The sequence below is a fragment of the Sorex araneus genome, chromosome 6, assembly GCF_027595985.1.
Source record: "Sorex araneus isolate mSorAra2 chromosome 6, mSorAra2.pri, whole genome shotgun sequence".
NCBI lineage: Eukaryota > Metazoa > Chordata > Mammalia > Eulipotyphla > Soricidae > Sorex > Sorex araneus.
Genome location: NC_073307.1, coordinates 19,407,667 through 19,424,749, shown reverse-complemented (window position 1 = coordinate 19,424,749; position 17,083 = coordinate 19,407,667). Strand labels below are relative to the sequence as shown.

The following is a 17,083-nucleotide window of genomic DNA, read 5'->3' as shown; positions in this document are numbered from 1 at the left end:
GGCGTTGGGAAACTAAATCAAACATTATCGTAGGAGCCAAGGAGATGGCTCAAAGGGCTGAAATGCACGTTGCATGATTCAACATGTCAGCTCGGCATGCTGCAGGCCCAGGTTCGAGTCCCAACCCTACGTGGTGTCCGAGCACTGAGCCAGGTATAACCCCTCGGCTTGGCTGGGTCTGGCCCAGAAACCCAAACAAACAAAACACCCATTGTAAAGCTTGGTGCCTGGCTCGCATGCGCGCTCTATAAATAGTCACACTTTTCTTAGCCCGTTTTCCAGCTAAGAAGCAGATGGTCTGATAAGCAGCAACCCAGGCCCGGGGTGCATGTCTGGCATTGTGTCCATCACACGGCAGAGCTGCGCGCCCTTCTCCTGCGGGGTGAGCCAGCAAAGACCCCATAACTCTCCCCTCCTCCTCTTTGGCGCGTGCAAACAGAATTTCCCCCTCTTCTCAGTTTTCCTTCAACCACTTTCCCTTTATTAGCAGGTTGGAGAGCGTTGCCCAGCGAGCCAGGCCGTCCTCCCCTGCCCGCCGCTCTCCTGGGCACCCGCACCGCCATGGACACACTCACGCTTTCGTGTGTGCTGCCAGCAAACAGTCTCTCAGCCCCCGGCGGTCTCCGTCTTGGGGAAAATTCACAGGCAGAGCCAGCCCCGATCGAGGGGCTGCTACTTCGGTCGGGGAGGCATGAGGGCTGAGCCCCCATTTCCACCGCCGGCCCCTGCCACGTGCTCGGCTCCCTTGTGGTCCATGAGTTCGAGGTTCTAGCAACCAGCTCGGGGGCCAGGATGCGCAGGGCCCGGTGGTGTGCCTCCTCCCCAGGCGCCCGGTTCCGCCACCCACAGGCCTCTGCTGCCGCTGGTCCTGCCCTCGGCCTCCGCCCTCCCCGCGGGGTTGCCCTGGGCTTCTGTGCCCGAGGCCCCGCTGGTGGCCAGGTCTAGGCTGAGGGTCCTGCCGCAGACCGAGAGCCTCCGCAGCACCTCGGACGCGGCCTCCACGGGCACGCTGGGCCGCTCCAGCAGCAGCTCCAAGAGCGAGCTCATCTCCGACAGGAAGGTGCTGGCCAGCCGCGTGCCGGTGGCGCTCAGCTCCGGCCCCGCCGCCTTGCCGAACGTCTGGAAGGTTCTGGGCTCCTCGGAGGCCGCCGCGTCGGCCGAGCACACGTTGTCCCGGTAGTTGGTGGCCAGGGGTAAGGAGAGTCTCGCCATCCAGGCCGGGTCAGGGGTGCTGAGCCGGTCCAGGGAAAGGCCTGTGGGGGGCAGTCAGCGACAGTCCAGGCACAGGACAAAGGAAGGAAGGGACATGGCGGGGGGACGACGGACGGGGCAGCTGCGGGGGGGACACCACGGGGGGACGGGAAGGAAGAGGCCCTGATGGGGAAGTGGCTGGGCAGGAAGGCCCAGCGGGAGCTCGCACGGGAGCTGAGAGGCCAGGAGGCCGGAGGAGGAGGAAGGCCCCGCTCCAGACACTGGCTCGCTCCTGGGGAATGTCCGGGCCGTGAAGTGTTTGTGTGTGTGCTCCCGGGGTAGAAAGGGGGGACTTCCCGTCTGGAGGCCGCAGTGGCCTGTGGGCGTCCGGGCCCTGCTAAAGGTCTACATCGTCACCCAGAGGCCTTGTGCTTCAGGAAGCCTGGCCGGTCAGCAGGCTAGGGAGGGCAGCCGGCTCAAAGGCTGTGGCAGAAAAGGGTTGTGAGATACCTAATGCCGTAGCACCCCGCTGTTCCCTTCGAGCACTGGCCCCGGGCCTATGGACAGAGGAGGGGCTGGGGGACAGACTATAAACCTCGTGGCTCAGGAACCGTCTTTCTGTTTTGAAAGACCGGGCGGGGGTGGGGTCCAGCATCTACTCTGACGTCTATTGGCCGTTTGTGTAAGAGATGCTACTTCCGTGTCAGAGTCCAGGAGGGGCTGTGGACGATGTGGATGTGGATGGCTGAGACCATCCCCAGGCCGAGGCTAGTTATTCTTTATTATTTTTTTTCTTTTTGGGTCTACACCCGGCGATGCACAAGTGTTACTCCTGGCTCTGCACTCAGGAATCGCTCCTGATGGTGCTCAGAGGGACCATTTGGGATGCTGGGAATCAAACCCAGGTCAGCTGTGTGCAAGGAAAAACACCCTACCTGCTGTGCTATTGCTCCAGCCCCAAAGCTAGTCATTCTTATCTACTAGCGTACTTTATCCAAAGAGTACTTTTGTGACTTGAAACATTTATTCCAAAATAGAGCAAATCATGGTGTATCTGATAATTGAGTCTCCGCCTTGCCTCATCTGTGGATTGGCGAGCATGAGTGGGGCTCCTGGCCGCTGGACATGGTCCACTGAACATAAACATGAATCCTGATATCTGGGGGTTATTGGGCCACATTCACAGTGCTCAGAGGCTTCTTGGGACTTTGTGCTCTGGGGTAACTATGGCGGTGCCCGAGAGCCATCCGCAGTGCTGGGCACATGCAAGGCAAGTGGCCTTCTCCTGTATTAGACCCCTGTCCCGAAATTGTTTTATATTTAATATCCTCATCTTATTATGTGATTGATATCTTAAGAATTGTTGAGTGGCTGGAGTGATAGCACAGCGGGTAGGGCTTTTGCCTTGCACGCGGCCTACCCGGGTTCGATTCCCAGCATCCCATATGGTCCCCTGAGCACCGCCAGGAGTGATTCCTGAGTGCAGAGCCAGGAGTCAGCCAGCCCTGAGCATCGCCGGGTGTGACCCAAAAAGAAAAAAAAAAAAGAATTGTTGAGATGTCTTATATTTTGTGTGGGGGGATTGATTTGGGCTACACCTGGCTCTGCGCTCAGGGGTCACTCTTGGTGGTGCTTAGGGGACCACATGGGATGCCGGGGATCAACCTGGGTTGGCACATGCAAGGCTCTCCCCGCTGTACTATCTCTTCAGCCCCAGTTGAGGGGTCTTGCATCCCTTTGCCATACTCTCTTCAAACTCGAGAGTGCATTTTATCCTCAAGGCACATCTCTTTTGTTGTTGTTGTTTTAGTCTTTGGGCCACACCTGGCCATGCTCAGGGGTTCCTCCTGACTCTACACTCAAGAATTACTCCTGGCAGTGCTCAGGGGACCATATGGGATGCATGTGGCGTACCAGAGTTGGCCGCATGCAAGGAAAGTGCTCTATCCATTGTACTATCTGTTTGGGCCCCTCAAGGCACTTCTGGATGAAGATGGCTGCTTCCATATGAGCCCGGTGGCTAGACTGGCCTCACTCACCCTCTGACACTCAGGGCGGTGGTGTCCCACAACCTTTCTCTATATTGCAACCAAAGTCTTAGCCACGGTTTGCTGGGCTTATCCTGAGCCTTTGAAATGGCTCCAGCATGGTTGAGGGATAAAAAAAAAAATATTTTACTTCATTTTAATTCAATTTAACTTTACTTAATTTTAACCTAGGGCCAACGGTGGTGGTGATAATTACCACTGGCTAGACAACCTGGAAAAATTATTAAACATCCCTGCCCCTCGGATTTTCCCTTTATGAAAGGGGATAATGAATAGCCGCATCTCATAGGATTTTCTCACGAGGCACTTAGAATATGGTGGGAGCTGCAGAAAGGGCTCAATAAATGTGAGCTATTTTTTTTAATCGAGCAAAGGAACGTCCCGGCCATGCCCTTAGCATATTAAGGGCACACAGGGTATGTTCAGACGAGAAAGAGCCTTTGTCTACAGAAACAGAAAAGATCAGAGGATCCACTGATGCTTGGTGTGTGTGTTACTTAAGGAAATCGGCTGGCCTTCACAGCCAGGTCTGGGTTGGGGGTGCAGCTAGCCGGTTCCTGAATTAAAGTTCATATGATTCATTTACTGTCAACATTAATTATTTCTTTAGGAAAAAATAATGCTGGATTTTTGGATTAGAAATGGTATCCCAGGGGCTGGAGCAATAGCACAGCGGCTAGGGCGTTTGCCTTGCATGCGGCCGACTCGGGTTCGATTCCCAGCATCCCATATGGTCCCCTGAGCACCGCCAGTGGTGATTTCTGAGTGCATGAGCCAGGACTGACCCCTGTGTATTGCTGGGTGTGACCCAAAAAGAAAAAAAAATGGTATCCCATTAAAAGTTGCTGCAGTTCCCAGGATGGAAGGATATTTAAACAAAATTTTTTTAAATGCGAGTGAATGTTTTAGGGGGCCCAGAGGTCTTCCCCCCTCCAACCCCGGGGCGTCCCTTCATCACTGCCAAACTCACGGCTTGGGGTGCTTACTGATCTCCCTGGGCCTCATAGTTTGTTTATCACTAACCTGAGCCCTAATATTTACCTACACGGCCAGCTTGGAGACTTACACGACTGACTGTGTCCAAAAGGCTTCCTCAGTATCTGGGGTGCACAGGGGCTCAGTTGTGCTTCGTTATTCTTAGGATGGTCTTAAAAATCAACCAAGTAGATGAGTAAGCACTAGTAGATGATTAAGATGATTAAGAGGGGCTGGAGCAATAGCACAGCAGGTAGGGCATTTGCCTTGCACGAGGCCGACCTGGGTTTGATTCCCAGCATCCCATATGGTCCCCCGAGCACCTCCAGGAATAATTCCTGAGTGCGGTGATTCCTGAGTGCACACTGTGCATTGCTGGGTGTGACCCAAAAAAAGAAAGAAAAAAAAGATGATTAAGAGACTCTGGGTGGGGCTGGTTCCAGAGGAAGGAAAATGTTGCCAAAAATCCTCCTCAGAAGCAGAGTGGCTGAACTCTGAAGCCTGGCCTTGAAAGGGGACACAGTGGCGGGGGGCGGGGGAGGGTGGGTGCTGGTGCAGGGATATCCAGGGACATCCAGGGACATCCAGTCCCTACCTGTGTGGGGGTCCAGCAGGCTCGAGAGCTCTTCTTCCAGCAGCTGCTTCACAGAGAGGTCCTCTTCAGGGTCCGAGGGCCCATCCTCGTGGTCAGCCTCTGCCTGGCCCCCAGCCCTGCTGCCTGGGCTGTCGGTGTCTGGGCCTGTGCTCCTGAAAGGGAAGCCCCTGGTCCGTGAGTGGACAGCGGACAGATGTGTTCTTCCCTGCTCCCCAGCTGCTTCACTCAGACAGGCACCTGGATCCAGAGCCTGGCCCGGCTTCTGGGACTCCAGTCCTTCCCCCTACTCTGAGCCCGTTTCCCCCTCTGTGACATGCGGGTAGTAAACAGCACCCTCTCTGTGAGATATTACAGTATAAAATGAGGCAAAGGGCTTAGAACAGTGCCTGGCACTTGGTAAGCCCTCGGCATATGGGCGCAACTGTAGTGCTTCCATAGGATTTTCCACTTTGTCTTTCCCTTTGCCTGACACAGACGAGGAATTTAGAAAACTTTGCTAAAACGAACATAGTGATCCATCCTTCCATCTCTCCTGTCCACCCGCTCACCCACCTATCCCTCTCTCTCTTCCTCTTTGCCCCTTCTCTCCATTTGTACACCCACCTATTCCCCACCCATCCACTCATCCATTTGCACATCCACCACCACCCATCCGCTCCCCATTCATTCATTCATTCATTCACCATCCATCCATCCATCCATCCATCTACTCACTCACCCATCCACCCACTCATAGACCCACACACCCATCCATCCACCCATCCATCCACCTCCCTCCATTCATTCATTCATCCATCAACCATCACCCATCTATCCACTCACTCACCCATCCACCCACTCACCCATAGACCCACCCACCCATCTATCACATCCACTCATTCACTCCCCAACCACACATTCCATTTATCCGCCAACCACCCATCCAAATTTGAGCTCTTGAAAAGGCAGAGACCTTTATGCTCTCCATCAGAGCTCAGAAACAGGGCTTGTCACAGCAGAAGTACTTAGTAAAAGCTTAGTGGAAGGAGGAATATTCCCTTCTCCCCTGGTTGAGGTCAAACCCCTCCAGAAGGGTGTCTACAGTCTACAGAGGATCCAGCTACTCAGAACCTCCTACTCGTCTCTCACTGGCTCTAGCCTCCCTGGCCCCTGATGAGTGCGTTTCTGGGGTTCAGCCCCCTCATCTCAGAAGCTGAAAACACTGCCTGGGTCACTTTGAGGCCGGGGCTCCTTTCTGCTGTTTTCTATCTTTTCCACTGATGGGACCTGCTGGGAAGGGGCAAGTTTGCAAATGGCAGCAACGGATGTTATTGAACAATTGCTCTGAACCAGGCCTCACGCTCTATAGGAGCATACACCTCCTCCCGCCAAATCTGTCACATCTGTCCAGGGTCATTCCACCTCTCCAGCATAGGTGAGAAAAACCAAGACTTGTAGGAATACCCAGCTCTTCTGGGTCCCTGTGGATTAAGTGAATTCAAAGCCAGGCTCACTGGACTCAGGAGACCGTGTCCCCGTGGCAGCTCTAGATTCCTTCCCATCAGCTTTGCAAAAAAAAAAAAAAAAAAAAAGAAGCTATAAGCTGGTCTTATAAGAGCACTGAATCGGGAATCAGGGGCCCTGAGAACGTGGTCCCTACTTTGCCATCTACTGGCTGTGCCACCCTGATCAAAGTCACTGATGGGAAGGAACTTAGCGTTGGTGGGGAAGGAAGCGCCAGGCTTTGGGTTATGGGCTTGAATCCTCATCCTGTCGCCACTGGAGAGTAAAACCTTTGTTTCCTCAGTTAGGAACCCTAACCAGGAGGGGTGATCTGACGCCTTCTCTTGGACAGAGCCGGGGCGGGCCAGTGAGAAGGCCGAAAGGTCTGTGTGTGTTCTCCGCAGTCAGCGGGCTTGGGTTTGATCCGCCTGGTTTCCTGAGTACCACAGGACCCTGACGACCATGGGCCACTTCCCCCATCCCGGGGCAAAAAAAAAAAAAAAAAGCCAAAAATCAACTTTAGAGCCTAAGTTGGGGCAGGAGTTAGAGCAGCTGTCCTCTTGACAACGCTTAGATTCGAGACAGACCACAGGAACACGCCACCTGCTCGCCCACACCCCCTCGTCCCCCAGCCTCCATCCCGTGCTAGGGGCCAAGAGCCGGGAAAGAAGCCCAAGATTCCAGATTTAAAGTCCGTAGCTCAGCACCTCTGTCATCGGCGGACAGAAGGGGCCCCGGGGATGAAGTCATTTCCTCGGTGACTCCAGGCCCTGTAAATACTATAAACGCAGTATTTATAGTTCTCGCTCCAGGATCAAGCTTCCCGGAGGGAGAATACGGGTGCTGGCCGGGGGCCTGCTCCCCAGGGGGGAACGCGTGCAGCCCGGTCCTCACGTGAGCAGAGGCTGGCCGGAGCTCCGCGTGCTTACCTGCAGCCCGGCTTGGCTGAGTACTTATTTCCCCGGTGGTTGGGCTTGGGCTGGAATTGTCCCTGGTGCAGCAAGGACAGCAGCTGGGAGATTTGCTACAAGACAGGAAAAATCTGTTGACTCCACACAATTCCGACCCCGCACACTTCCTCGCCCGGATGTTTCCCTCAGCGCCATCGCTTGCTTTTTATAGCCTTTCCTCCGCCTTCAGATGTTTGTGTGACCAGCGGGGGAGGGGATGGGGACAGAGGTCCGGACCTATGCGGGCAGGTTCCCCCCGCCTCACACTCCCTTCCACACACCCACCATGACTTGCAACCCCCACGACCCTCTGAAGCCATGTCCTCCTTCTCGTTTCTTCCAGGTGACCCGCTTTGGGGAGCGTCTGTGGCTGGAGGTGAAAGGGCATTTCCTGGCCATAATTTAATTCTTACTTGGATAAGGATTGTTTTAAGGGTTATTTCCTCCCCGGCCACAGTATTTACTGAGCCAATTTTTCAGTGGGTCAGATGTAAACGAAGTTGTAGGAGAGGGCAAAAATGGTGTCTCTAACCATCCGTTCATTCATTCAACAGGAAGGAGAACACCGCAGGAGGAAGTGGAGGTGGCACAATCTCAGAGCCTGCTTCTGGGGCTTGGGGGGAGAGCCTCCTGGTCTGAGTCTGCAGGCATGAGTCCCGAGCCCTGCTAAGAGTGACCCGAGCATGGAGCTGGGGATACATTTCACACAGCTGGGAGCTGTAAGAAAGCAAAACAAAAGCCCCGGTTCTTGAGTTCCTATAACATGTCAGGGACCCTCTGCTGACACCTAAAATTTCCGCAGAAGTTTAGTAAGTAGAGAGAAGGTGAGGGTTTGGGCAAGGGGTGAAGGACTTCAGACACCATAGGCTAGAGAAGAGACGGTGGGGCTTCCGGAATGCAGAAGAATGGGGCAGGGGTGGGGGGGGAGGTCAGGGCCTTGTGCTGGACAAGACCAAGTGTGGGGATCAAGTTGTAGTTCAAGATCTTTTCTCTTTTATCTCATAGACAAGTGAGCAGGATTTTTGTTTGTTTGTTTTTGTTGTTTGGGGGTCACCTCTGGTGTGCTCTGGGCTTACTCCAGGCTCTGTGCTGAAGGACCACTCCAGGCAGGGCTTGGGGGACCACATGGGATGCCAGGAATCAAACCTGGGTCAGTCACATGCAAGACCAGCTCCCTCCCCACTATACTCTCACTCCAGCCCCCTGGAGGATTACTTCTGGTATCCTAGCTTCAGTTTTTCAGTAGTCAAGAAGACATAATGTGGGGCTGGAGCGATAGCACAGTGGGTAGAGTGTTTGCCTTGCACGCAGCTGACCCAGGTTCGAATTCCCAATATCCCATATGGTCCCCTGAGCAACACCAGGAGCAATTCCTGAGTGCATGAGCCAGGAGTAACCCCTGTGCATAGCTGGGTATGACAAAAGAAAAAGAGTGATAATGCAAAAGCATATAAATCACGGGCTTATAGACCTAGTGATAAGCACCTGCTGTCACGTGCTGTTGACGCTCATGTGCCCCCTCTGGCTCAAGGATCACGGCCAGCCTGGCATTAGGAGCTTTTCTGGTACTCTCCACTGGGGGCGGGGGTGGGGGGAAAATGCTAACTGCTCTAGGCAATTCTCAAAAAATTAGGAGTCAATCTCCCATATGGTCCAGCGATTCTACTTCTTGGCGTCAGCTCCAGGGCCCCAAACTCTCTCCAGAAAAGACATTTATTTGCACTCCTATGTTCATTGCAGCACTAGTCATAGTAGGCAAAATCGGGAAACAACGCAAGTGCCCAAGAACAGAGGAGTGAATGAAGAAACTGTGGTACATATACACACCGGAAGACCACTCAGCCACAAGAAAAGATGAAATCATGCAATTAGCAGCGACATGGATGGATCTGGAGAGTATCATGCTGCGTGAAGTTAGTCAGAAGTTACAGTGATCTCTCCTACACAGTCTACAGAGAAACATAGCAAGGGAACAACGAATGCTCAAGTAGAGATTGAGACCTGGTCTTTAGTAAGAAGTAGATCACAGTAGGGAACTGATGGGTGGGGGTGGGACCCTGGCGCAGGGGGTAGGGGAGGAGGGAAGCTGACCCTCTGCTGTACAGTGTGGTGCTGGAATGTTCTGTGCATGAAACCCTGTCATGATCCATGTTGTAAATCATGGTGCTCAAAACAAAATTTAAAAGAAGGGAGTCATAGTACACCTTGCACATGACTGATGCCAGCACCCATATAGTCCCCCTTGCCTCGCCAGGGGTGATCCCTGAACACAGAGCCAGGAGTAAGCCCTAAACAATGCCACATATGCCTCTGACTCCTGCAAGGAAGGAGAGAAAGAAAGAAAAAGAAAGAAAGAAAGAAAGAAAGAAAGAAAGAAAGAAAGAAAGAAAGAAAGAAAGAAAGAGAGAGAGAGAGAGAAAGAAAGAAAGAAAGAAAGAAAGAAAGAAAGAAAGAAAGAAAGAGAGAGAGAGAAAGAAAGAAAGAAAGAAAGAAAGAAAGAGAGAAAGAAGGAAAGAAAGAAAGAGAGAAAGAGAAAGAAAGAAAGAAAGAAAGAGAGAGAGAAAGAAAGAAAGAAGGAAAGAAAGAAAGAGAAAGAGAGAAAGAGAAGGAAAGAGTAAGAAAGAGAAAGAAGGGGAAAGATAAACTAGAAAGAAAGAGAGAAAGAAAGAAAGAAAGTAAAAGAAAAAATAGAAAGAAAGAAAGAGAAAGGGGAAAGATAAAATAGAAAGAAAGAGGAAAGAAAAAATAGAAAGAGGAAAAGAAAAAATAGAAAGAAAAGAAAGAAAGAAAAAGAGAGAAAGAAAGAAAGAAGGAAAGAAAGAAAGAAAGAAAGAAAGGAAGAAAGAAAGAAAGAAAGAAAGAAAGAAAGAAAGAAAGAAAGAAAGAAAGAAAGAAAGAAAGAAAGAAAGAAAGAAAGAAAGAAAGAAAGAAAGAAAGAAGCAGAGCTGGAACTGCTCAGCCTGAGTCTCACTGCTGTGAGCAAGTTGATCCCAAAGGGACACCCTCTTTCCAGCACTCCCGTGGGTGCCACACTGCCTGCTCGCACAATCGCTGTTCATCAGTAACTAGCATAGCGCTTGGTACAGAGAACTCATTCAACAAGGACTTGATGAGTAGGTGAATGAATGGATGAAAGGATGACAGATGGAAGGGTGGGTGGGTGGATGGATGGAGCCGGGTAACTTCTGGGGCCCAGAATACATCGAGCTTAGGGTAAAATTTCTAAGAGAACAGCTGAACCCTCTCCAGGTGGCTTCCTGGAGGGCTGGGGAAGGAAGTGTGTCCTGGCTCTACAGGAAACCTCAGCTGACAGCCTGACCAAACAGAGGTGGGCCTGGGGCAGGCAGTCGGGCCCAGAGAAAATGGTCAGGGTTTCAGAGACACAGATGGGTGTGGGACTGGCCCTCGTCCCTAAAAAGGATTCCTATTGGTGTTTAGAAAATCCTGTGTCACTGTCACTTTGTCATTCTTCATCCTGTTTGACCCCATTTGACCCCAAGTCCCCTGGGAGGCAGACGGACATGGGGTACGTTTGGCATCAAATCTGTCTTTTTTTTTCTTTTTGGGTCATACGGGGTGATGCTCAGAGGTTACTCCTGGCTCTGCACTCGGAAATTACTTTTGGCAGTGCTCAGGGAACTATATGGGATGCCGGGGACTGGAACCCCTCACATGGGTCAGCCACGTGCAAGGCAAATGCCCTACGCACTGTAGTCTCGCTCCAGCCCCTCAGAGCCATCTTTTCTAGATGAGGAAGAAGAAGGCACAGAGGTTCAAAGGATTTGCCCTGCTTCTAGGTGGCTGTACTGGAATTTGAACCCAGATCTACCAGACTCCCAATAAGATATGCTGTTTTTATTTCTCCAGCCTGGGAAGGCCCCAACTGTCAAGCCCTGGGTATCAGTCAAGTCACACGCACCCCCTGGTCTGGGACAATGATGCTCATGTTACTTTGCTTCTCGGTGGTGCCCGGGATGGGGGGAGGGGGTGGGGCTGGAGAAGTGCTTGGCAGAAGTGCCAGTAATCGGCTGGTGAGTGCTAAGTGCCAGACTATTCTAGAAGCTCTAAGTGTACTTACTGTCTCTTCCAGCAAGCGTAGGAAATGGGTCTGGTTCCCACAGACCTCTTCAGCAGAGCACTGAATAACCACCCTGTGGCTCCCAGCGAGGAAGGGGTGGGGCTGGGATTTGAACCCAGCCAGCCTGGATCCAAAGCTTGCTCTTAATTACTTTAATATGTCTCCTTGAGCCAGGCTGCCCCAGTAAGTGCAAAATAGGATTGAACCGGTCAGATCCCCAGAACATTGCTGCCAAGTAGATGCTCTGGCCAGCAGCAGCCCTGTTTCACAGAGGGCGCTGCTGGGACTCAGAGAGCGCAAGTGATCTCCCCAGGATCACACAGTGAACTGTGCGGAGCCCGAGCTGTGTCCCAACACCACGACAGTGAACTCACGCCATGAGCATAATGGGGGCGTCTGAGGCTACTGGCAATGGCCCAGGGTGACCAGAGAGACAGCTCCCCCTCTCCCCCTGGGCCCAAGGTACCTGGACAGGAGGGGACTCCACGGTCAGCTCATCCATGGGGTTCTTCTCCGCAAAAGCGGCCACGGACAGCCGGACGAGGCTCCGCAGGATCTGCCGAGGCCCCGACTCCTTCTCGGGGGCCGCTCTGCCGTGGAGATTCCTCTGCCGCCTCAGGGTAGCCGAGGAGGGAGACGAGTTTGGCAGAGCCTCGGGGCTGCTCGGGGCTCCGGGCGGCCTCCGGAGGGCGCTACCTGCCACCCTCGGGGACTTGGAGCCCTGCTGACCGGTGGCCGGCGGGGGCTCAGGCAGCGTCAGGTTCTCCCGGGAGGCGTTTCTCTGCCGGGGGTGGTTGAAGAAGAGGTTGACGGTGTCTGGCAGCTGCTGCTGGCTCTCAGCCAGTGCTCCCTGGTTGCCTTGGTTACGCAGGGTGCGGTACAGGGTGGGGGTGAGGTGGTAGGGGGCCGGCAAGGTGGAGTCCCAGCCTGCTTCCACCATCGTGTCCTTGCCCGCATCCTTAGGGGGCAGCCCACTGTCCCCGGGCTCCTCCGCCTGACCCCGAAGCACGGGCACCAGGTGGATGTCCGTCTTCTGGATGTGTTTCTGGGGCCTCTTGGGCTGCTGGCGGTAGGTGGACTCGGCTTCCCGGCAGTTGTAGGCCCGATTGTCCTTCTTCTCACTCCGGCGCCTGGACACGATGAGCGCCAAGGTCAGCCCGAAGATGGCCAGCAGCACCAGCAGGCAGATGGCCGTCAGCACCGAGGGACTCAGGGCCCCCGCGTCCTGGGCTGAGTCCCTCAGGTGGTCCACGCTGCTAACGAACGAGACCCCCAGCAGGGCTCGGCTCTGCAGGGAGGGGGTGCCCCGGTCTTCCACCACGATGTCCAGCTCCCACTCGCTCCCCAGGAGGCCGCTGGCGTTGGTGATGTTGACGGACAGCTGGCCCAGGTGGGGGCTGAGGGCAAAGAGCTGACCTTCGTTCCCGCCGCGGATACTGTAGACCAGCTCAGCGTTTGGCCCCGAGTCCGCATCCCGGGCTATGATTGTCACCAGCAGGAAAGGCCGGGAGCTGGCGGTGGCCAGGGCTGGTGTCTCTGCACCCCCAGGGCCCCGGCCACTGGGGGTCTCGATGGGCACCAGGAGGTGGCCGGTGGAGGCGTTGACCAGCACGGACAGGCTGGCTCTCCCGTTGCTGAGCGGGGGCTGGATCACCTCCGGGGCATTATCGTTGGCATCCAGCAGGCTGACCCACACGGAGACGCTGGACGCCAGCGGCGGCTGTCCCCTGTCCTCCGCCGTCACCTGGAACTCAAAGCCCGTCACCTGCTCATAGTCCAAGGACTTCTGAGCCGTCACCTCGCCTGTGACCGAGTCGATAGCCACCCAGCGAGAGACCGGGGACTCCTCGAGGCGGTAGGAGACTTGGCCGTTGGCCCCCAGGTCTGCGTCGTGCGCCCTGACGGTGAGCAGGTGCAGCGACGGGGGGTTGTTCTCCCGCGTGGAGACCTCGTAGCGGCTCTGCTCGAACACAGGCGCGTTGTCGTTGGCGTCTGCGATCTGGATGCGCAGCTGCGTCTCGGCCCCCAAGGGCTGGGCTCCCTGGTCCTGGGCCAGCACGGCGAGGGTGTATGAGGGCCAGCGCTCCCTGTCCAGCGTGGCGTTGGTGAGCAGCATGTACGTGTTGCCATTGGTCCTCCTCAGCCGGAAGTGGCCCCGCGTCTGGCTCAGCCAGCAGTGCACCAGCCTGTTATTTCCTGAGTCGGGGTCATTCGCCGTCACGAGAGCCACGAAGCTGTCCTTGGGCAGCGCTTCGGACACCAGCGCCGGCTGGGATGCCCACGTGACGTGGATGCTCGGGGCATTGTCGTTGACATCCAGCACCTTGATGAGAATCTTGCAGTGGGCCGGGATGGGGTTGGGACCCAGGTCCCTGGCCTGGACGTCCACCTCGTAGGCGGGCGTCCTCTCATAGTCCAGGGGCCGCCGCAGGATCACCTGCCCCGTCTTGGCATCGATGCTGAAGGTGTCGGTGACCTCGGGGGGCACGTGTCTGCTCAGGAAGAACTCCACCTCCCCGTTGGGGCCCTGGTCAGGGTCCGTGGCGGTCAGGTTCAGGAGCAGAGTCCCGGGGGCAGCGTCTTCCTGGATCTCCAGCGCCAGGGAGCTCTCCGCAAACACGGGGCTGTTGTCGTTGGAGTCCAAGACGTTGACCTTGACCAGGCTGGTGCCGGACTTGGGGGGGTCCCCGTTGTCGTAGGCGGTCAAGACCAGATGAAAGGAGGAGTGGATTTCCCGGTCCAGCTCCTTCACCACCACCAGCTCCGCGTGTTTGGTCTCGTCGGGGCCCACAATGACGTCCAGGGCAAAGTGCTCGCTGGGAGACAGCGTGTAGGAGTGGAGGGTGTTGGCGCCCGTGTCGGGGTCCAGGGCCCTGTCCAGGGGGATCCGGGTGTGCACTGAGGCGCTCTCGGAGATCTCCAGCTCCTGCTCGCCTTTGGGAAACCGAGGCTCGTGGTCATTGATGTCCAGCACCTGGATCTCCACGTGGAGTAGAGCCTGGTCGCCCGTGGCCAGCACGTCGAAAGCCAGCAGGCAGGGCTCACGCTGCCGGCACAGCTGCTCCCGGTCCAGCCGCCTGGCGGTGCTCAGCAGCCCGGCCGTGGGGTCCACCTGGACGGGGAGCTCCCGGGGCAGCCGGAGGAGCTGGAAGGGGCCCCCCGCGGGCCCGCTGCTCCCGGCCCGGCCCCGCTCCCGAGAGAGTGTCCCAATCACCGTCCCGGACGGCACCTCCTCGGATACCTGGTACGTCACCGTGACAGCGGCCACCTCCTGGCCGTCTCCGGGCAGGAACAGGTAGCTGGAGGGTGCCCAGAGCCCCAGCAAAAGTGACAGAAGCCGCACCATGCTTACCCGCAGACGGGCGCAAGGCACCAGCCGCCGGGTCCTCAGAGGCCAGGCAAGGCCTCCCGGGTCTTCCGAGGATGCCGCATTTGCCCCATCGGCCTGGCCCCAGACCTGCTGGTGCAGCCCCGTCCCGGAGCTAGCGGGTGATGGAGGGACCGGGCTTCCTGGCCATCCTCATCTGAGAGGTCTCCGAGGGCCAAGTCCCGGGGGAGGCACAGGAGAGCCCAGCCGGGAGCCTGGAGGTCCACTGGAGCGAAGGATGGAGGGAGCCAGTGGAGGCCGCGAGCCCGGAGGAGCAGGATGTGAGGGTCTGGCTTCCACACAGCCGCTGGGCTGGGGAAACAGAGAAGCAGCTTTTTCCTATGGAAACCCCACCTACAGGAAAAGGGAGGGCTGGGAGTTTCAATGCCAATTAGAGAAAGAGCGTTTCCCGTGAAGGGGTCCCTGGCTGAAGAGGATGCGGCCGGATGCGGAGGTGCTGTCCACCGCCAGCGAGGGGAGCCGGAGCCGGCGCGCAGGGATCCTGGGGCCAGCCCTGCTCCCCGCCCGGCTGTGCTCCCCTTTGCCCTGCCCATCTTCCTTCTCCCTGTGCGGGTGGTCTTGCTGCTGCCCTGTCCCCTGGCTGTGCCCCACAGGGAGCAGCGGTGACTCAGAGAGTGGCCCCCGAGCCGAGTGGCCCATCCCGGAGCTGGCCGAGTGGGCCGGGTCTCGGCCTCTCAGCGACTCCATCACCGCAGGGATGAGGATAGCGGCAGGAAACTGTGAGGATGCGCTGAGATGATGCAGATGGGCCAGACAGCCGTGAGCGGCTGGAGGGGTGAGAGCGGGACCGGGGCCTGGGTCAGTGCCGGCTCCCGCCAGCCCATGCCTCAGCCTCAGCCCCAGAGGGCCAGGAACCTCCCTGTCAGCCACCAGGGCCTCCCCTCCCCCCTTCCTGCGCCCCCATGCCCCCAGCCCCCCAGGCCCATTGTTCTCCACATCTGGGCCAGTCTCAGCGGCTGGGGGAATCCCCAGGCCTCCCACTCCATCCCTGAGGCTTTTACCCTTTCCTCCCCTTATACTCTCCTCCCCTCTGCTTCCCTTCCTCCAATTCTTCTCTCCCCACGGCCCTGCATGATGGAGTCCCGGGAACAATAACGTCCTCGCTGCCCTCACACACAGACAGACAGACAGACAGATGCTCACACACTCATACACACACAAAGAGTTGCACACAATAACACGCACACACCCACCCACTTACTCACACACACACAGACCCACTTACTCACACATGCACACACACATTCACACACGCCAATGCTCACACACATATACACTCACATGTGCACACACGTACACACACACATACTCACATATACGTATACACATGCACACACACATGCATACACAGTCACACACATGTGCCAGAACACACACACACACACACACACACACACACACACACACACACACACACACACACACACACACACACCTTTGGGGCTGAAGTTCTGCCCTCACCCCCTTTCACCTTGCAGAGGGGCCGAGCGAACACCCGCCCCTAGCCTTTTGTCAAGTTCTGAAGTGGCTGGGTCAAGGCCAGTTTCCCTGTTTGAAGCTGAGTTCTTGGGGGGATGGGAGGAGTTGGGGAGGAAGTGTCAGCCTGACACAGTGGCCCCGTGAGGGTCTGTTGGCCTCTGGCATTTTCAGCTGTGCTGGCTGAGTGGGAAGCTTCCCCGCTCCTCTCGCCTTGCCTGATCCTTCTTCACGCGTTCTCCTAGAGACTTCGCAGCCTCTCTCTGAAGCCCGCGGGCCGTCAGCTGGGGCCTGGCTCTGCGGGGAGGCCTCCTAGGCTGCAGGTCACTTGACTCTCTGGCCTCACATCCTTCCCTGACAAGTCTGGCTGCCACCCTTTGCGTGAGTTCAGGGGAAGGGGTCGATGCGCGGACAGCTCGCAGGCTCAGCTCAACACTGGGCCCAGAGGGAGGTCAGCCCACGGGCCCAGCCTGTCACTGGCATCACTGGCCAGGGCAAGCTGGTCTTGCATTTGGCCCTCTTCCCTTCTTCTCTGCCTCCAGGGTCATTTCCCCAAAGTACAGGATTGGACCAGGGGTGGCCTAAGCTTCTAGAGAGTCAGCGGAGACCCAGACACACACTCACTGTCTGGGTGCCCGCTGCCTCCGGCTTCTTCATCACACAGGCATGGAACAGGATAAGGGACATCGAGGGGGCTTACAGTCAAGACGGGGGCAGGGGAGTGAAAGATGGGGCCAGAGCCGTAGCACAGCAGGGAGGGCGCCTTGCACCAGCTGACCTGGGCTTGATCCCCAGCATCCCATATGGTCCCCTGGCACTGCCAGGGTGATGCCTGAATGCAGAGCCAGGAGCAAGCCCTGAGCACAGCCCATGTGGCCCAGAAAAGAGGAAAGGAAGGAG

General features: G+C 56.3%; 1 protein-coding gene across 1 annotated transcript; it reads right to left on the bottom strand.

Annotated features, from left to right (window-relative positions):
* Positions 1–492: 492 nt before the first annotated feature.
* PCDH12 (protocadherin 12) lies at positions 493–14,665 on the bottom strand. Its single transcript, XM_004611231.2, has 4 exons — positions 11,786–14,665; positions 7,221–7,315; positions 4,810–4,961; positions 493–1,253 (listed from the first exon to the last, which is right to left on the bottom strand). Exons 1-4 carry the CDS (start codon positions 14,663–14,665, stop codon positions 769–771), a joined length of 3,612 nt encoding a protein of 1,203 aa, XP_004611288.2. The 3' UTR covers positions 493–768.
* Between the last annotated feature and the right edge of the window lie 2,418 nt (positions 14,666–17,083).